The 21,249-nt window shown below is 43.7% G+C and overlaps 1 protein-coding gene across 12 annotated transcripts in view; it reads right to left on the reverse strand.

Moving 5' to 3' along the window:
- Window positions 1-21,249, reverse strand: part of AKAP13 (A-kinase anchoring protein 13) — a 206,436-nt gene that overhangs the window by 80,412 nt on the left and 104,775 nt on the right. For all 12 annotated transcript variants that reach the window (XM_083870764.1, XM_083870765.1, XM_083870767.1 and 9 more), the window contains 2 exons: window positions 15,480-18,345; window positions 11,107-11,165 (listed from right to left, as the gene is read on the reverse strand). In XM_083870764.1, coding sequence (XP_083726890.1) covers window positions 11,107-11,165; window positions 15,480-18,345 — 2,925 coding nt within the window. The remainder of the gene's footprint in view (window positions 1-11,106; window positions 11,166-15,479; window positions 18,346-21,249) is intronic.

A 21,249-nucleotide genomic window follows, 5' to 3' on the forward strand; every position in this document is an offset into this window, starting at 1 on the left:
CCCAGGAGCTGCAAATTGCTGTGCTGCAGATAAGGAAAATGAAGCATCTGAGATTTCTCACCAGTGACTAGAAGGAAAGGGTTGGTTTTGTTTTCTTAGGAAGAAAGAGGAAAATGTTCTGAAGCTTTCTCTTCAGGCTAAAATCCAAAACATTTACAAGACTCAGGAGCACAAAAACTTGCAGATAACCAGCAGAACTTATGCCAGTTCCATCAAAGCAAACCAGTAACAGCAACTGGGAGGAATGCAGATTATGCAGCATCCTTAGAAAAAAAAATATATTATACAACAGTTAAACAATTTAACTACTTCAAGTTATTATACCTCAGCTAGTCTTTTTTGGCTATCATGCAGCACTAGCCTCTTCTGTTCTTCTCTCTGCCTTTTGGAGAAAAAAAAAGGCAACTTCAAAACATGCAAAAATTAATGAAACCCATATGTGGGATACTGTCATTATTCCATGTTTATAAGAGGATCAGGTTTTGTTAAATGGGCTTACTTAATGCAGACGCATAAGCAAAAATACACAGCAAAAGATCTGAACGCTATTGAAAGCAAAATATTTTCACAATTTAAAACTAAAAGCCACTATATATTTTGGTGCAACTTTGTTTATGGCTGCTATGACAGCTTATAAAGTTCTCCTAACCAGTGAAACATCTCCTAGATAAGATTTTACCTTTTTGTCTCTTTTCACCCTCATACCGTATTCAAGCTGGGCCAATCTAAAAATCAATGGCTTATGGAAACATCTGTTGATACCGGCACGTAATTTTGACTTTTTTCAACAGCTGTTGCTATTTTATGCTCTTTTTTGGCCAGGCCAGTTGGTAAGGCTGGAGGAAAATAAAAGTTGTGCTCCTTTCCCGACTTTGGTCTCTCTTTAGCGGCTGCAGTCAGCACCTCATTCCCTCTCCTGCATGGGGAGTTTTGGCGGAAAAAAGGCTGAATGACCCCCAAGTCTGGTCTTGCCCACCAAACTCAGACAAGAAATAAAGTAACTACATCTCACCTAAATACAGGCTTAAAATACCCTCTGCTGCTGCTGCTTTCTGCCCGTACAAGGGACTAAAACACTTTGCACTGCCCATCTTCCTGCCTCCTATTTGCACTTCCAACAGCAACGCACAATAAACCCCAGGTCTGTCTTGCCTCCCCTCCTGCTATTTCATTGCCAAGATCCAGACATCTGCCAACATCCTCTGTAAAAGATAACACACAATATATTTTAGGAGCCAATCTGCCAAAAGGTATTTGGTGCTTCAGACAGTGCTACTTCCCAGACAGAGAACACACACTGCTCACAGGAAAGCTTGCACAAAAACAGAATGTACTTTTCTTGCAAATCTAATGACTGCCTAACAAAAAAAAAAAAAAAAAAAAAAAAAAAAAACCAACAACAACAACAAATTCAACCAAAATATCCTATTTTCAACATTTAATTCAGCTGCTAGTTGAAACAAGATGTTTCTATCTAAATTCTGCTTTCTTGAAAGAGAAGAAAACAACTTACAAAGCTTTTAAAGAGCTCCAGCCTTTTTCAATGTACATTCAAACTGTCAAGAGCCAAAGAAAGCCAATACCCCACGCACAGATTTTTTCTTTCCCTTTGCTCTTTTTAACAGAGAGAACTTGTTTAATCTTACCTTCGAACTTCTGATTTCCCTGCCATGCACTCCTAGAGTCTCTGTCAGTTGTGCCAACACTTGCCCAAAAGGACAGTCATAAAAAACCCAGTTTAAACAGAAACTGCTGACCTAGAGGAGAGAAAGCCCCAGGTTTGCAAGCAGAGGAGATATTTCAGCATTAAAGAATTCTCGGAGCTACTCCAAGACACAAATTTTTGTTGTCTGCTGCACTGTAAGGATTTGAAGCCCAGAAAGAAGCTATTTATTTAGTCTATATACATAGATTTATAACAAAGGCAGAGGATCCATCTACAGCCTTCTGGGTGCTTTTTGCAGCGTTTATAGCATATGAAGTAAAACTCAGCTTCCTCAAAGACAGAAAAGAAGAAATAAACAAGGCTTGACAAGAAAAATTAAACACTGTCCCCCAAATATACAGCTATGAACTAAAAAAGCTTTTTGAGATGCCTCTCGATGCCTCCTCAAAACACATTAAAACAAAGAATTTGCCCTAAAAAATTCCCTAAAACCTATTTCTGCCCACGCTAGAGGAAGGAGTTTCTCTCACCCCTTTCCTTTGTAAGACCCCAATCTTTACAGTCACGTTTCTCTTTGGTTATCTACAGGTAGGAATATCTGGACATGATGTAAGCAACATTCATTTCTCTTTTAAAAGGCTCAAAAAGGTACATTACTGCTCTGTTTTAACCCTGGAGTGCAGGCATTTGAAGCCAATCTGCCTCCTCCTGGGCAAGCAGGTCAGTAGGCATGTCCTCACCTTGTTATGGCCAGTGAGTTATAAAAAGAAATAATAGTGGAACAAAATACCAAGGAATCCTTCTTTAATCTCAGAAGATTTTAACAGCCCATCCCCTTTCATGCTTTTGGTAAGAATCAGTACAGTATTTTGGAAAGGCAGAAGAGATTTCAGACTCCTAAACACAAGATCTCAGACTGAAACTAACGTTTCAGAGAACTGCACCTCCAGCCTTTGAAAATGTGTATTTTGGAAATATTCCTCCCAACCGCTTTCAGGCATTTAATATGTCCAGCTGTGTTAAGAAACCAAGCAAAAGTTCAGTGTCAAGTAATTCAGGATTATGATCTTTCTTTTTTTGATTTATGGAGGTAAGCAGAGTCTCAGACACAAGAAAAACAAGTCACTTGATACTAAGCAGACTCAGTACCCAGGCCCAGACTAATGAGTGAGCAAGGGCGAGGCTTCATGTTCCTGCCTCTTATCTCAGCAGCTGCAAGGACCCAACATGAGGAGGGATAGCACAGCCAGAGATAGGTAGAGCCAGCCCCAAGGGACCTGCAAACACAGTACTGATGTCCCAGTGGGGAAGATGGAAATGCTCCAGGAGAGGGAGGGATGTGGTGTTGGATAAAGATGCAGGTTATGCCCCTAAATAACTAAGAGCAAAACTAAGGAGAAACTACTATTAAGTGGCTGCAATGGTATCAGGACAAATCTTTAGGGAGAAGTAATATCTAACCAGGCTGAGGAAACCATAAGCCACCCACGAGGCCTTGTGCAGATCTGAAAGGAGAGCAGCATAACTCAGGTTAAACACAGAATAGCAACAATTCCTCTGTTTCAAACTACACAAACAGAAGAGAAAGCAAACAAGGTAATCCAGAAATATTTGCTCTGTTTTTTGGATTAGTCTCCTGGGCACAGCTACCGCCTTCATTTCACTGAGTACATCACTGGCACTGAGATGATAAACACAGCAAGAAGGGAGGGAGCAGTTAAGTTCACCACTGCTCAAGAGAAAATCAGAAAGTTTGCTACATCAAGTACATGCTTATTTAGGCATAAATTTAATGTATAAGTGAAGCAGTAAGAGAAGTGGAAGGAGAGGAACTTTATTAGCTGCAAGAGACCAAATACAAAAGAAAGCCTAGTTTAGAATTTGCTCCCATCTGCTAATTCCCATACAGCTGATTAAGTATATTTTACTAAACCATTGCAAAACATTTTATGTTCTTGTCACAGCCTCCTGGCTGGGGGTTATTCCAAAGCAGAAGTCCAAACACAGACCACAGCAGTAAAAACCAGTGTCAATGTGGAAAGGAGGTACAGCAGAACTGAGAAAAAACTCTTATTCTTTATATCTACCTGCTCTGGGGTCCCAGTAAAAACAGTAACTTTTGTACATGTCATTTGGACACATCGCCTCTTCTTTGGCTTCATTTATGACTAAAGTCTTCTCCCAAAATTCCTAAGTTTTCTTGTCTTGAAACTTTTAAATTATTTGGTATTATGACAGCAAGGGCAGCTATGACTGCCCACAGCCAAACACAACACCAAGGCACTGCTCTGGCCCTGGGGGTTTTAATTCTGACCTGAAGCTGCCCTGGCTCAGCCAAACCCACTCCCACCCAAACTTTTATTTTAGATATCACATGCCTGGACACCAAATCACACAAGTCCTTCTGGGCAGACTACAATATTTGAATCATCCAGTGCAACACTAACCATCTATTTTTGTTTTGCAGTCCCAATCACAGTCCCCACCATCACAGTCTGCCCTGTACAAGTGCAAAGATGTCCCTGCCAAGCCCAAGAGCCATCGGTCTGCTCAGTGCACAGATGCTGCATGAGGAGGCAAACATTTAGTTATCACCCAGGCCTTTATCTCATCTGATGTTTGAACAGCAGTTTGAACCCAGAAACATTCTGCAACACAGCTGAGTCACTGTGGGCCACAGCAGGATGTGTATGTAACACCATGCAGAAACAGACACTGAGCAGAAACAGCTGAGATGCTGGAGGAGGAAAAAACAGCTTTCTACCTGTGCATGAAAATAATATAATAAGGGAAGGCAAACGACCTAAAATAAGTGGGAAAAGGCTGAGAACAACAACAAAAAGGGAAATCAGTGAAAGGACCATGAGGTGACATGTATTTTGATTCCATGTTTCCATGGAAAAAGTTTAACAGTACTTCTTATCTTCTTACTCCCATCATTCTTTTCATCCTTTGCTGGAAGTTAAAAGTCAGAAATGCCTCTCCAGGATATTGCTGGAGCCTGCTTCATCAGTGGCCAAGAGTTCCTGTTCATTTCTCCTGTGTGTCCTGACTACTCACAGAAGCCCAGAACAAATGTATGGGAATATAATTAAAAATCTATTCCTTGTATTTATAAGGTTTTCCTCTAAGGTGGTGTAACTTCCAATGAACTGCAAAAAATGTAATCTAGAGAAAAGATAAATGGTGGCCTGTCTACACTGTAAGGGGCCAACTCTGGCTTCCAAAATATCAGAATGGAACTAGGAAAGCTCCTTCAGAAGGATAAAAACCCGGTGATCTGATACACCAAAGTACCCATTTGTCATAATAATGCAGCCTCCATCAAAAGTCCACATTTGGTCTCCCATGTTATCATCTCAGTTTTCTCTATATTTAGACCAGGAATTCAGTGTGCAGTAACCATGTCTACTGTACAACACTTACACCACAAAACTTTTAAGATATTTCAAACACAAATAAAAGAACCCACAGGATAAAGAAGATTGGACTGTTCAATAAGAGCACAGTATTTTCCTTCATAAGGTGCAATATTCAATGCCAGCATTCCTGTGCTAGAGTAACAGTCTTATACATCCATTATTTTATGGAAAGTATGGAACCATACTTTCATGACTGCATGAAAAATGAATGTATCAAACCACCGGAAAAGAACTCCAAAGCTAGGATTTTCTATACTAAAAACCTGTTGATCTGTATTTTATAAACTTGTAAAGTAACAGTCTTGATCCTAAAAAGGGTCTCTGAAAGCTACTTTAATACACAGATGCAAAATAATTTATGAGTGAACCCCTTTGTCTGAAGCAAGCCATAAGTGAGCATTGCAGAACTGTAGTTATCAAACAGTTGTCTCCAATGTAAACCATCTCAAAACTACAGCAAGAATATACACACAACTCTGCCTTTGAGACAACAGAGTCTGCAGATAAAACTGCAGGTAGATCTCAATGCCTTTAACAGTAAGTGTGAAAAAGGAAGGATAAACTTTGCTGCAAATGGGAGGATGACAGAGCCAGATGTTTTGTTAGAGAAAATGAGGAAATGATGAAAAAGCAGAGTATCAGGCAGCAATCTCTGCCTCAAGAACAGCGGCTGAAGGGGAAGGCACAGGGAGGAGAATTAACTCACCATCTCCAGAGATCAGCAGGGGTTGGCACAAGCCCCGTGGCCACGACGGGGGCGGCGCAGGCGCCTTCATCTGCCCCGAGCCAGACCTGGGAGCAGCATCTCTGCACTGAGCCAGGGATTTGGCTCCGTGTCCACGTTCCTGCCTCGCCCCTTAACACCCGTGAATCCTGTGACTGAGCTTGGAAACTACTGTCTTGAGCTGGGGATTATCAGCACTCTGGATAAAAAGGCATTGGAAATGCAGCGCCCAGAGAAATTCAGCACAGCACAAAAAACCCTGCCACGATAGTTGTATAAATGCCTTCAAGGCATGAGTAATGGTAAAGGCCAAACAAGTACCTCAGCCTGGTTTGAATTTCTTTTTCTTTTCCTTCCCCCAGCTTTTATTCTCTCTCTCTGCAGCTTGTGTGGCGATGCCCAGAGCAGCTGGCGAAAGCCGGGGTGATGTGTCCTGCACGGAGATGAATTTACTCAGGGCTGGCCAGCTGACACAATTTCCTCACACAGCTCAAAGCCCCTGCTCTGAGCATCCAGGACACAGGATGCTGGTGGGTGTGAGAAAGGGCCTTGACCCAATGGGTAAAGTGTGTGTCAGCCTCCAGCATTAATGCCAGGCTTAGGGCAGGCTCCCTTTTGGCGCAGTTTTTCCATGTTTACAGTAGTTACAGGACAACATTGACAAAAAGGGGGTTACACAAGTGATTTTAAAGAGGAAGGGTGAGAACACAGCCTATTGTGAAGGCTGCCATTTCCACCATCAGACTCAGCTCTGATTTGCTCCCAACACTTCAGCCACTTGCTCTGAAATTGTCCAAGCTGTTGAGGACATTTCTATGCTATTCTGCAGACCCTTTGGAAAAAAGGGATTTGCAACCAACATCCTGTAGCATGTACAAGTGTACACCCATGCAGATGGAGAAAATGAACTTCAATGCACACAGACAACCTGAATTTTGTCAGGTCCTCAGGGTGAGCAGTTTGTTAGAATAGTTAATTCCTAATAAAATAAACTGGAGCCTGGAGAACTATAACAACCCTTTGTCTTGGGTCCTGTGGCACCAGCTACAGGAGGTGGGTGACACTGTACACCTTGGCCAGAATTTTATCCTTTTATGCCAGAATTTTATCCTTTTATCTGATGACTCTATGAGAGATTACGGTTGGGGGAAAGGAAAAATCTCTGCCTACTGTCCATCCCAACACTTATCTCAGTGCCATGTGGGTCTCTCTCCCATAAGCTCTTTTCCATCCCATTCTTCCCTCCTTCATCTCCTGCAGTCCTGCCATCCCAGTCCCCTTCCTTTGCTCACCCCACCAGACTCTGGCCAAGCAGCTCCTTTGCTCTTCTCTCTGTTCAGCAAAGCACAAACCTGGGGGCCTACAAACCAAAACCAATGGCAACAACAGACCTGAGCCTCTGTCCTGACAGCACCATCTCTCTTATCTGTAACAACTCCCAGGGAAGGAGGTTTCCTGGCCTCCCTAGGTGGTCTTGCAACAGTTTTATGATGGTAACAGGATGTTTTCACAACATCCAGCCTAAATCATCCTGGCAAATTAACAAATCAGTAAATTAAAGTGCCATGAAAATCTGGGACTTTAATAACCACTATTACATGTTGGCAGACTGCTGGATTGCACAATGGTTTTCTTTTTGCTGCACCGAATAAATTTAGTTCTTTCAATCTCTTCTCACATTTCTTAATCTCTTCTCATTGTTTCCTTCTGGACACTTTCCAATCTGCCTGCATCTTCCTCTGAGCAGGGCACCTCAAACTGGGTATGATGGCACTGATGAGGCTCCACAGTGCCACACACGAGTCAGTCACCTCCTGCACCTTACGGAGGGCACTCCTTCAAATATAACTCAAAACAAGATTTGTCTCTCTTGCAATAGCTCTTGCTGTTGATTCATTTGTAATCCACTAGAAATCCTCAGTCTTATTTTAGCCTATCCCTCTCCAGCTTAAACCTGACATGGTTAAAAGTGCATTTTGCTTTCTCCTTTGCAAATGCAGCACTCACTGTCTGCTTTTATCTCTTATCTGGATGTGCTCTCCAATTTCTTAAGGTCACTCTGAGCCCTGACCCTGTTCTCTCAAGTGCCTGACCTGATATCATCTGAGTGTTATAAACATACCTCCATCTTCCAAATCATGACTGAAAATATTGCAAGTTTCCCCTCAGAAAGTGACCTTGCTGATACATCAATTGTTACTGCACTCCTTGGATCAGCGGAGGGATGAAAGTGCAAGAGTTTTCTAAGCTTCATTCCCTGCAACTTCTGAAAACACAGGCATTAATTAAATAGTGATTCCTCTGATAAAGGTAGGATGCATTCAATTCAATAGGAGCTAACTAATACAATTAATAAATGCAATGGGAAGGTTATTTCCCAGTGAACTCTGTTCCTGAGGTCAGCCAGCTACAATTTCTCAGTCACAGGCTCAGACAACCAAAGCTGTCGGATGAACCCAGCAGCACAACCTTATCCATCCTGCCACGTGGAGACAAAGATTCAGCAAATAATGAATCACAACCACTTTCTGGGATCAACACAAGAGAAGCATATCAGGCTACAGCTCATCTGAAACTGCTGCTTTACTTTCATAATGCTGGAGCCACAGGCTCAATTTAAAATTATTTTAATATCACAGCATGCAGAAGCCAAACTAAATTTCTCATCAGAGTTAAAAATTACTCCATTAAAAAAAAAGCTGAAGTTTCATTTTAATAGATCACATCAAATGATTGTCTCAGTTCTACTCGGGATTCCCAAACTAAGCAGGAAGGTAAGGACCAGGAGAGTCTCCATCAGGATAAGCACCCACTGCCCACCATGCAAGGAGCCTAGTTACTGAGTTTTACAGAATAGATACAAGCTCTGAGAAGAGTCTGGAAATTTAAGAAATAGATAATTCAAAAACTCATTTTAATTGGAAAAAACACATTTTTTCATTGTTTCCTTTTCGGTGCTTATAACCCTACAGACCATAATTTTCCTAAACATTTTTTTAGCAGCAGCTTTTCCATGACATGGACAAGAGTCTTCTGAAACCACTCCAGGAGAAAGTGTGAGATTCCACATATGTAACACTGGCATCACAGATCCAGCTAATTCTAAAAATTCTTCAAAATATTTCATTCTTCTGAACCCACCTTAGAAGAGTTTTCCCCTTCTCTCTCCAGAGTACTCAGGCTCCTGTCCTTCAGCCTGACTCAACTATACAAGAAATTGCACTTTTTAAACTCCAAGGCTATTTTTTTTTTTTTTTTTTTTTTAGTAACCTGCACTCACGAAAAGCAGTGTGCAAATTTCTCACCCATAAAACAGGGGTTAACAGTAATTCCCAACATCCAAAACTGCCGACAGCACCGGCCAGGCTGCAAAATTACCTGCAGCTCCTCACCAGGGGCAAGCAACAACACTTCTATTTGCAACAAGAAAACCACCTTTACTAACCACAGAATGGTTCTTTAATGAGAAGCCAATGAGCACCTGGGAAGATTCCTGGCTATGGAAAGAGGCAGCACTAAATAAAGCAGAGTCAGGACGTGGCAGGAGAGGCACAGAGAGCAATGCCTTTCACCGGCCCATACCCAGCCCACACGTGTGAATTCAGCTCTATTTATAAGCCTTCCACTCCTTTTTGGTTGGGCTTTTTTTTCTATTTTTTTTTTTAAATGACCTTAATATAGTGCAGTTGTTATTTTGTTTCTGTTGAACTTAGCAACAGGAAACCCTCTCAGTCCTGCAGCAAACTTTCCATTCCCCTGGCACTCCCATTCCTGCCTTGGAAAAGCCAGATTTCTGAAGAGCTGTTTGACAGGGTGGGAGGGAGAGGAAGAAGTGAAGAAAGCACACACACAAAACCAAAAATGCCCGTAAAACATGCAGAAAGGAAGCCAAATTCAATATTTTTTTTTTCTTTTGTCTTTGTTTGAAAGTAAAAGGCTGTGTCTTAATTTTAATTTTTAAAAGATTTTTTACTTCACTACCAGATTTGGAAGTATTGGTCAGGAAAATTATCTTTAATAAAGGGGTTTTAGTTAAAAAAAACCACTCTCAGTAGCAGCTTCACACTCACACATTCCAGTAATGAAAGACTTCCATATCAGACAGCACAAATTTTAGCTTGGAAAATTATTTTATCTAGTCCCTGGCTAACTCATCAAGCAAACAGCTACAGAAATTAAGCCTTAACTTGTTAAAAACATAATAAACCTGATTTTATTACAAGCTTTGGCAAGACTCTTCTGCTGCTCAAAGAGCTTTAACTGCATGATGAGCAAAGACTTTTGGAGCTCCACCCTTCAGGGTAAACTCATCCCCACAGTATTTTCTCTTTTAACAGCTTCATAATGGTAGGGGAAGACACAAACCCAGCTGCTCAAAGGCAACATGCTCCAACACAAGGCTGCCATCAATTTACCATTTACAAAACACTTTTTCAGGAATATGAAACCACACATAAAATACAGGAGCAAATACAAATCCAGCTAGGAGAGGTAAGACCAAAGAAAACCACAGCTATTGAGAAAGCAGAATTTGTATTAGTAGTGCTTTAAATGAAAATTATGTTCATGTACAGCTAAAAATTACATTCATATACACCTTTTTTTTTTTAATCACAGTGATTACAGGACACAGTCCTTACATATGGCAAAGATCAAGTAATAGAATACAATACCAATGGATTCCTGATTCATGGCATGATCTTTTTATATTGTTTCAGTGACATGAGGAATATGGACTTTCCTCCCACATTTGATCCCTATGCATCCTCCCACGATTCATTTTTTTTCCAGCTAAGGCACACACACCCCCAGCCCATGCTGCCTTTAGACCTCAGAGTCTGCGCACACACCAACATCAAACACAGCCCTTCTGCCAAAAACTCCCTGGAAACACAAAGCACGAGAAGGGATGGAGAGACTCTCCAGGACCACCCCGGCAGCAGCAGTGCAGGGACCTGGAAGGTGCTGCTGGCCCCACACAGCATCACCAACCTCAAGTGCATTCCAGCACAGGGCTTTTGTCAAATCACACACAAATCCTGGTACAACCTTGCCCCAAGAGGAACCTCTTGGCTCAATCTGTCATCAGTTGAGAAACCATAAATGTGCCTTAATTCAGTGGTTGAAAACGCAAGGGTTAAAAAAGCCCAGGCTATTTTTAAAAGGCTGAAGCAATGCCACTGGACATCGTTCAGCTTTGCAAGGGCTACAGAAAGGAAACCAGCAGGTCACAGCATCAGTGGCATTTCTTTATAAAGCGTAGCTAAGGGCAAGGTGACAATATCTGTACTCACCACTTCCTCCGTGCAGTTCTTAAAATCCACCTCGTCTTCAGTTTTCATTTCCAACCTCCCTGTGCAAACAGAAGGTCCACAAAGGTAATTTAAAAACAAAGTTCTTGCAGTGCTACTAATATTTTTTTGTTTACTCAAACCAATCCCCCTCTCCTCCAAAAATGAAAGGAAAACCCACTCTCATGGCCTTTCAACAAGTCCATTTGAACTCCTTCAAGTCCATTTGATTTCCAGATTTTTGTTTCTTGCTGACTTCACTGCTTCCTTGCTATTCATTTTAACAACTTTTGTATCTGGGACTGAAGGAAACTGAAACGGCAGCAAGCATAGGGTGAAACTTCTGAAAACCTGCAGGTGAGGCCAAGCACATCTGCAGGTATTTGTCCATGTATTTTCTTGGCTCCCATTCATCTACATAAACAACCAAACTTTTTGCTATTTTTTTCCTTACCATAACCCAAAGATAACACAAGAAACCAGCCTTGCCTGCCCTCAATAGGTATTTTAAGCATTGAAAAAAAAATCACAAACTGCAAAAATTAATTCAACCCACCTGCACTGCCTTACAGATAAGAGAATTACCTCCCTGGACTAGGAACACAAAACTTGCTGCTGGAGTTTACAAAGCTTGAGGTGACTTCCCCCTTCTCCTCAATCCCGTGATGGTGTCACCACCACAGTTGTACAAATTTCATGTCCCAGCTGCTTCCTCTGCCCAGCCAAGTTTTCATTAGTCACCAATCCCCAGGGGTTCCCCCTGCTTACCTTTCTCTGGCATGAACTCAACATCGTTAACTCCCTTTCAACCCTCAGCTAAGGACTCTCTGTGACACACAGAACACTTTCAGGGGAGTGAAGTGATTTGACCAAAGCCACCTAGATGGAGAGTGGCTGTGTCAGGGCTAAACCCCCCCTCTAATCCTACTCCCACTCTCATTTCTACTAAAAACAAACACTGGAAGGATGACAACACCTTCTTAAGGGTGACGTGTGATTGCGGCGAGTTTGCCCGTTCAGAGATTTAGCAATAGGAGCCTCCCATCTTCATGGGGAAATCATCCTAACAACTGTCACTAATGGTTTTCCACTGGCTTTAAGGTCTACCCTCGTTTTTTGGGACCATCTGGTTTTGCAATGATTTTGCCTTGATTGCATGAATTTGTGGGCAGACTCAAAAATCAGGTGTAATACTACAAATTTCTGTAATTCCATCTGCTGGGAGACCTGCTCAGGGTCACAGCATGGTTGAGATCCTGATCCAAAGACAGAACAAGCAAGTAAGAAACATTTGGCACACTGAGGATGGGAGAAGCAAGCTCACCCTGCTGGGTAAGAAATGGGTGAAGACATTTTGCCCTCAGGATGAAACTCAAAACAATTTTTTCCCTCTGTCACTTCTTTCTAAACTTCCATTAGGAAACATCCCAAAGGAAAAGCACTATAAAGCTATCACAGAGGTCTCTGGGCATAGAGCCCCTTGAAGACTCAATAAGGTGGTATCCTTCTGTCAAGGAATATTTTATTGAAATGCTAAAATCTACAGGGGCTATTTCTCCCCAGAGAAGAGCTAGGGAGCACTAATTACAGTATTTGTTATTTAAGATGGCAGACCCCAGCCATACAATCTAACCTTGCTTGGTTGGGTTTCTGCCAAGAAACTGCAACTACTCTGAGATGTTTTGTCAGCACAAACCCCTGGCATCTCTTCTCACCCAGCTTGGCTGTGTGGTATGATTTCATAACCTAACTCCTTTCTTTTTAAATGAGTAGCATCTACCTGGCCTGACTTGCACATAATGTGCTTGCAGAACCCATTACTCAGCTCTAATGCAGCTCTGAGTCTAAAGCTAACAGTAGGAGGAGATGCCTCAGGAAAGCAGGATCTACCTTCATCAGCTTCCTTCAGGGTTGTGACCAGTCACTAGATACTGTCTGGATAAGGAAATTAGCCTTTTGAAGTCTTTGTTTTGGGGTTAGGCGGAAACTAAGCAGAGGTAATGAGATAAACAGGTGTATATTTGGGAGCAGCTTCACAATATAAATAAAAAAATTAAAGACCTCAATGATCTGGAGTGATGGCAAAAGCAATTATCAGCTGATTACATCGCTGATAAATTACCATGACAATAAACCCCTCTGACTACACGAGCTTCTGAGAAATGGCCTTGTGACCTACACTTCCTTTGGGAAGGTTTTATTGTATTCCACCGAGAAAAGATGTGATTCATTCTGAGAGCTGACGAGTCCAGCACGGATACAAAATCCTCTTTACAAATCCAGACTTCAGGGAAAATTCTCCAGAAGTGGTACAGCAGAGAAAAATTGAAGGCTGCCACTGAATTCTTACAAAAAATGTGCCACCCAAGGCTAGACACCAATATGAAAAATGTACACAGCAATAATTAAAACCAACAAATCAGTTCTGTTGAATTACTGCCATATCAAAGTTCTAGATGGTGCTCTATAGGAGATCAGTTTCAGAAATATTCCAAATAGCAACCTTGGAGTCATAGCAGTCACTTGCCTCTGCTTAAAACCAATTTTTTATTTGGGCTTCCCGAACATTTTGATTCAAAGTAATTCTTAAGTACTTCAAGAAAAAAATACAACTGAAATTTTGTTTTGTGTGGCATATCATTGCACATAAATAATTTCTGCTTAAGGACAGATTATTTATTTTTAAGTTCTTATTCAGACCATTTTATTCCAAGACCTTTCAGCCCTAAATCCTTATGTATTTTAAATCAGTAACAGGATCAGCTCCTTTTTTTCTCACCTTTCCATATCCTAATAGAGAATGATGACTTAACATTACTTTCCTACTTTAGTTACTATCTTATTGGACTGCCTGGGCCCTTTTGCTTTTAAAAGCTCACCTAGACAATGTCATGGCTCCAAGAATCCAACATGGATTGTACAGACAGAGCTGGCAGAGCCAGAGGCTCCTAGGAAAAGAAGCCCAGCCAAGTATTGAGTTACAGCCACTCCCATCTATTGAACTGTCAAACCAACAACAGGTTCCTTCTGAAAACAGCTTTCTAATCCACCTTTAGATCCTTTTACTTATTTACTAGTGATCTCTTGACTCATGTTTATGTCTCTTGACAAACATTCCAAAAATCCTGAACTCAACAAAAAATGGATTTGCTGGACCCTCCACTGACACCCCTTCCCCTCCAAGCCTTCCTCCTGCCCTCAATTATTCTTCTGTCACATTATCAGAACAAACTCTCTACCATCACCCCATGCTGCACTTAGACTGAAGAAACAGCATCAGCATTAGAGCAGTGAAACAGCTTTATAACTTCACAACTTCATGATTTATATCATGGCAGATTTTCTTTTCATCATTTAAATGCTTTGTTTGTTTGTTTGTTCCTTCGGTGCTTTCAGGGAAAGCAAAGAGGCACTGGATCATTTTCTCATAGCAAAGAAAAAAATGGCAACTGAAAAAGTTCAGCTGCTTCCATTTAACAGCTGCCTGAACAGGTGGGGTACACAGATCAGATTAGCTCCATGCCTCAGTACCAAATTCACCTACCACTAAATCCCAGGCTGGAGCAACAAACCCATTTATGTTTCATTCAATGATCCCCCTTTATCTCCCTTCCTGGAGTTACCTGGTCACGTTTTCCATCAGCCCTTGCTGCATGGACCTGAGGCTTCTATGCTGTCCCCCAAGTCCCTCTGCTGTCCCCCATCACCACTCATGCATGGGGAATGCCAGTCCCACTTCCCAGCCCACAGGAGCCAGTCAATCTCATCATCAGAGTTCCAGCACTGCTGAAATGCACGGGCAAACACCATTGGCTGCTCTGCCTGACAAAAAAAGCTCCGAAGCCCAGAAAAGGCAGTGGGGGTAGGGCTCACTGGCCTCTTTAAATGACCTAATGCTGCCAATTAGGAAGCAGCTTTGGGCAGTTCAGAGGGACACTGGCAGCTGGCTCAAGTCGACAAGCAAAGAAAATCAGGAGAGCTTTGTTGTGTGCACTGGCTCCATATTAGCAAAAATAAAGGGGAAAAGAGAAGGAGTAGCACCAAGGAAATAAACCCTCACGCCCACATGAAAGCTTATAACTTGAAGATAAAGTAATCCAAATAGCTCACTCCCATTCATTTCTTCTCCAGCAAGGATTTATGTGCTAGAAATTCTTCTGTATGAATTCATACAGTCCAGTGCCAGACAAGCAACATATATTTGAATTGGATATTTCTATATGTAACTACAAATTTTTTGTTTGTCAGAATTTTTTGTTTCTCAAACATGTCCTCTCGATACAAGCCTCTAGCTCTCACTTCTTTGCTGATGACATGACAGAGACACACCTACAAAAAAAAAGCTAAAAAGCGGGCAACCAACTGATTTTTCCTACCTGTAACAGGCTCAGCTCCTTGCACTGCCAGGCTGACATTCTTCTTCTTTGCTGAGGAATTTAAATCCATTTGTCCATTAAGGTCGGCTCCAGCACCCACTGCAGTCTGGGGCTCAAGCCCCACTTTTTCTGCAGCAGGTACTTCATGGGAACAAGGTGTCTCTGCTGCAAAAACCACTGCATCAAAACTTGTTACCATTTTAGGAACTTTATCCAGAGAAGAGGCATCATTAGCCGATACCAAACTCTTCACTCCCACATCTTCCAGTGACTCAACAGCCTGTAAGCGGCAAGAACACGGTGAGAAGGGCACTGCAGGTACAGCTGGGCTCTGTTTTCCATGGGGCTCAGCCAAGCCCTCCCCATGAGCCACTGTCACAGCAGGAGCAATGTCACTGTCACTGGCAGGACAGACGGTGTCAGTGCTGGAGTCGCTGTCACACGTGGGCTCCTCTGCGATGGGCTGCAGCGCTGCCCGGGGCAGCACGCTCTCCGTGTCCTCCTGCTCCTCTGGATATGCTGCAACAGGGCATATTGTCACTGCCCTTGGCACCTCCTTACCCTCACAGCCATCACTCGGGGCTCCCACCTCTGAGGCATCCTTTAACTCGAGGGAAATTTGCTGTGGGGTTTGAGTGGGGTCTTGTTCTTGGTTCAGCCCAGCATTCAGACAAAGGTCACTCTCTGCACACAGTGACTCATCTGCAGGTCCATGCATGGTGCCTTCTGCTGCAACCTCTGTTCCAGTCTTGCAATCTTCTTTGGGTTGGTCTGTTGCTTTCAGCCCAGCATCCACAACATTGCTGCTGCCCACCACAGGCTCCCCCAGACTGCAGGGAGAGGGTTTCATAACAGCAGCAAGAAGTTCCTCCGACAAAACCTGCTCACTGCCATTCACGTGAGCCTCCTGCTCAGGCTCAGCTTTGCCTCCTTCAACTTGCTGTGAGTGGCCTTGCTCTGGGGAGCCCTCTTCCCCAGCATGGTCCCCAGGCCAGGCAGCAGCTCCTCCACCATGCTCCCCACCATGCTGCCAGGAGAGCTCTGCCGGGCCTGCCCTCGCCGCCGCCGCTTCCTGGTTTTGTTTAGATTCCTCATTATGAGTTGCACAGGGTGTGCCTATTAAATCATCCTCGGCACAGTCTGCGCCCTTGGCACAGGGAGCTGATCCAGGGTCATTACCTTGCAGAGCTGCCTCCTGCCCGGGAGGTGCCACTGCAGCATCTCCCTCCTGACTCACAGCCGGCCCCTCTCCTGTGGGTAGGGGAGAGGGCGATTCCACCTTGCTGCTCCTCCCCTCCTGCTCTGAAGCACTTTCTGCCTTCTCTGCTCCAGCCTGGGCAGGCTCTTTCTCTGCCAGGCCTGTGCTCACATCCTCTGGAGGGAGCAATGCAGGCTCACGTTCCTCACGTTCTCTCTGCTGAGCAGTGTCTGATTTGAAGCTGTTGCCCATTTCACCTTTAACGCCAGTTTGAGCAGCAGAAGGGGGACAGGCAGCAACTTCCTCACCACCGCCTGCAGGATCTTTGCTTCCTCCATCTCTGCAGCTGGTGGTATCAGTTCCTACTGGCTCTTTTTCACTGCTCTCCAAGGCTTCACCCCCATGGTCAGTCATCTCACCACTTTCCTGGCAATGTGCAGGTTCTGCACCACTTTCATTGGATCCACCAACATCTCTGTTTTCAAGTTCAGCATCAGGGCCATCAGTTTCCACACTGCCTTCCAGTGAGGGCAAGCTGGATTTTCCATCTGTGCAGCCTGCTTCCACCTGCCCTTCTTGCTCCCCACTCTCACTGCTGCCATGGACTTCCAAACCAGGAGCAGGTTTTGATGCACATGCAGGAACCTTCACCCCATTCACTGCTGGCAGTGCTTCCCCAGTGCTGGCAGTGACCTCCTGCCTCCCTGTGACACTGGTGTCACCATTTACCTGAGCAGTGCACGAGTCCACATCAGCCTCTTTGTTACTGCCAGTCTTGCCAAGGTCAGCAGGAACACTGCCAATGTCACCATCTGCATCTGCTCCATCCTGGGCCGGCACCACTCCCACATTTGCATCCTCCCCATCCGAATACTCAGTGCCATTGAAGCCACTGAGTAAGGGCTGAGCAGTGCTAGATGACGCCTCCTCAGCTGGGTATTTCCCTTGCAGGTTTGCAGTCCTCTCAGCAGGCTCTGCCAGCCCATCCTCTACCCGCCGCTGGCCCTTAGCCCTCTCAGGTGCCCCAGCACAGTTCCTGCACTCGGTCTGGCCCATGACCACATCCAGGCCCTCCGAGGAAGCTGGAGCTCCGCCTGCAGCTGCAGCCACAGCAGCAGCACTGTCAGGAAACTCCTCAGCACTCTGCACTTCCTGGTGGGCACTGTCTGTACTGCCCACGCCAGCTTGGTCCAGGACAACTCCAGCCGATGTCATTCCAGCTTCTGCATTTGTATTTCCAGAGGGTGGAAGATTTACAGCACCGTTTACACTTTCACACAGGCTCACGGTACAGTCCTCATCAGATACAGTCCCAGAGGCCTCTGCAGATCTTAGCTCCGCCTCTTCTTCCCTTTTACACAATATCACTGTGTTTTTACTTTCACAGGAGCTGGCTGGACTGTTTGCACCCCCCAGGCTAACCATGTCTTTTGGTGCATCATTAAAAGCTCCCAGACTGCTGCTGTTGCATTTCTCCTCCTGTTGGGTTTGGTCTGAGAGCTGCCCAATGTCCAGGTAAACCAGATCATATGAATTTTCCTGCCTTTCTTCTCTTGCCATTTCTTCTAGGCTCTGAGAGGTCGTGGTCAGGTGTCCCTCTGGTTCTGCTCCTTTAGCACAGCTGTCTCCAGAATCTCCCAGTACAGGTTCTGTCTGCTGCCTTAAACTCTGTAACAAGACACAAAGAAAAAAAAACAAAAATCAACACTTTATTTTGTCATGCAGTTACTCAAGACTTGTATCTACTTAATCCTACTCCACATGAATCCTACTCCTGATGCCATCCAGGAGCGAGATACAAATGCAGCGCAGTGGATTTTACGTGTTGGTTTTATTAGGAGGAGGTAATATTGAAACTATTAGAATGACAGAAACATTGGTTGAAAAGAGCATCTAAAGGTCATTTAGTCCAACCACCTGCCTGAAACTGGCCTATTGCCACTGCAGCATCAGGTCAACCATGACTTTATCTTGCCAAACCTCCAATTTAGTATCCAGAGCCTCTCTGGGCAATCTGTTCCCATGCCACACCAGCCTCCCATGAAGAGTTTTCCTTAAAGCCATCCTGAACACCCCAAAGCTGAAATTTGTCCCTCTACCCCCCTGCTAGACCATCTGCTACAACTGAAAAGAACTGTAAAAGAACTGAAAAGAACTCAGCTGTAATTTTGGTAATTGCTCTTTGAGAAGCTGTAGTCTCAGTTCTTGAGTGCACGTAAATTCAAGATCAGTAAAGAGCAGAATTCAGTCTACCAAATAATGCAAATATATACCAGCCTAGTCCCAAAGGACTTCAAGCAAATGCTCCTTAAGAGCAGCTTCAGATCCTGAAGGTGCTGGCAAAAGCACCCCCCAGCTCCTGCCAGCATTTCTCAATTTTTCTTTCTGGGGATGGAAATGCTACTTCAGACATGGGCATTGGCTGGCAGTGTCCAAACACACCAACTGTCTCCTGCTCCCAGGACTGAACTAATAATCTAATTTATTCCTGAGAAATGCAGGCATAATTAAATATCTGAAATTTATTTCCTAATCAAATAAAAATTTGAAAATTATGACATATTATTAAAATTAATAACATGCATTATCATGGAACAGTAGGATCATAATCAATTCCTCTCTAATCTGCATTTTCCTTCCAGAGCACCTGCTTTGTCAATCTTTTATAATTTGATACAATCAAACCTTTTCTTAAAAAGAACTGTTTCAATATTTCCTTTAATATTCTCTATTTTGTAGAAGAGAATGTATCAATGTCCACATCTTAAAAATAGTGGCTTATTAAATTACTGAGCAACCCCAGTCCCTTGCTGTACACCCAACAGAGCTCCCCACAGATTTGCTTAGAGTTCCGCACCACAAGCTTTTCAAGGTCACACTGGTTTCTCACTAAGTGCCTGAGACTCTCCACATACATAAAAAACTTTAATGAACTATATAAAACCTAAGCTTTTCTTGCATTTATTTGTTAAAGGATTCCAAAAAATACATGCATACTAGAAGTCTAACTTGAACAGCTCCCTGCACATTTTGTTTAAGTTTTTAGTTCTCAGAGAAACAGAAATTGATGCCAAAACTGTCAGCTTAAATGCCCTGGTAATTAAAGCAGCCACTATGTTAACTGATGCATCACGGGGAACTTCTGAATATTGCACAAACTACTAGTGACAAAAATCACCACAGCTACCTTGAGGATATTGCATTTACTTGTCTTTCCACACTCTGAGATTTGCAAACACTGAGCAGTGCCACAGACTCACTGAGTCACAGACCACTAAATGTACTTCTGGTGTTTGCCATGAATCTCCCTGCTATTCAGAATAACCCTGCTGCCCAGCTCCCATGTATGCTGTCAGCTATGCCTCCCTGGTTTTGAGGCATTCCAAAACAGCTCAGCACTGGAGGCAGCACGATGGCACCTCCATCCCTTGTGGGATGGCACATCTGACTCTGTGTGCAGTGGTACACACAGGCTGCAGATATTTTTTGCAAGGGCAAACAGTGTGCCAGGCCTTTGATGACTGTAACCCCACAGCAGAGCATGGAGACTGTGCTCCTGGATCCTAGCCAGGATGGACAGACAACAGTGACACTTGCTTGGGAACAAGCAGTGTTTTCAAAAGGAGAAGCTGCAGCAGCCCCAGCATCCTCACGGTGAAGTCACTCGGCTGATAGCCGGAAAAATACAGCCATCACCAAAGGAAGCCAACAGGCTTTCAACTGACCCAAAATAAACCTAAATGAAATAATTGCAGGGCTGCTTTCCAAATTCAAATCAGATTAGATGTGAAGTAAAACAGCGGTGGAAAGTAAAGTCTACTTCTGCTTTCATCGTCAGGCAAAATGTTCCCTATCTGGCATTTGCATGAGCAAACAAGCAGTGAGCTGGATATGCTTGCCATGGTTTAGGGCCTTTTGATGGAATGGGATTTCACAGTTAGCCTGGATTTGCCACTCATGCCACCAGTTCTTGTTGAGATTGGGAGTAATTAACATCTCAGGTACTCAGGGAAAGCTGAAAATGGCTCAGCATGGCCTGTTCCTCTGCTCATCCCCCCAGCCCACTGGCTGCACACAACAGTTCTCCCCTCCCTTAGTTAAAGCAACAAAAATATCCTGTTGTTTAGATCCTGCACCTCTGCAACCCCGGATATGTGACCTGATGAAGGAACACCCACAAGTGATGCCAACTGTAACAGATATGTGGGTGTTTCTGAGAAATAGCACCAAAGTGCTCTGATGTTTCACCTTCCCATCCCTACTGAGACCCTGTGGCATTGATTTTAAAACAGCAGGAGGAAGCCCTTCTAAAGCCCTACAACTCCTGTGGTCCAACCACCACTGAGTATGAGAGGAGCACAGTGAAGGGACCATTATGGACACAAACCCTGTGTTGCCATGGCAGGCTTGTCCTCTGAGTCCTACACTGAACTGCCACTGAAACAGCCATTTTTTCTATCACCTATCCCAGAAACCTTCCACTATGAAGAGTCTCCTCTCTGAACTTTTCATCTGAACAGAGATGTCCCCACTGTGCTTACAGCCCACACCCCCAGCCTCACTCCAGAGCCT

Source organism: Zosterops lateralis (genome assembly GCF_965231275.1).
Source record: "Zosterops lateralis genome assembly, chromosome: 13".
NCBI classification, from domain to species: domain Eukaryota; kingdom Metazoa; phylum Chordata; class Aves; order Passeriformes; family Zosteropidae; genus Zosterops; species Zosterops lateralis.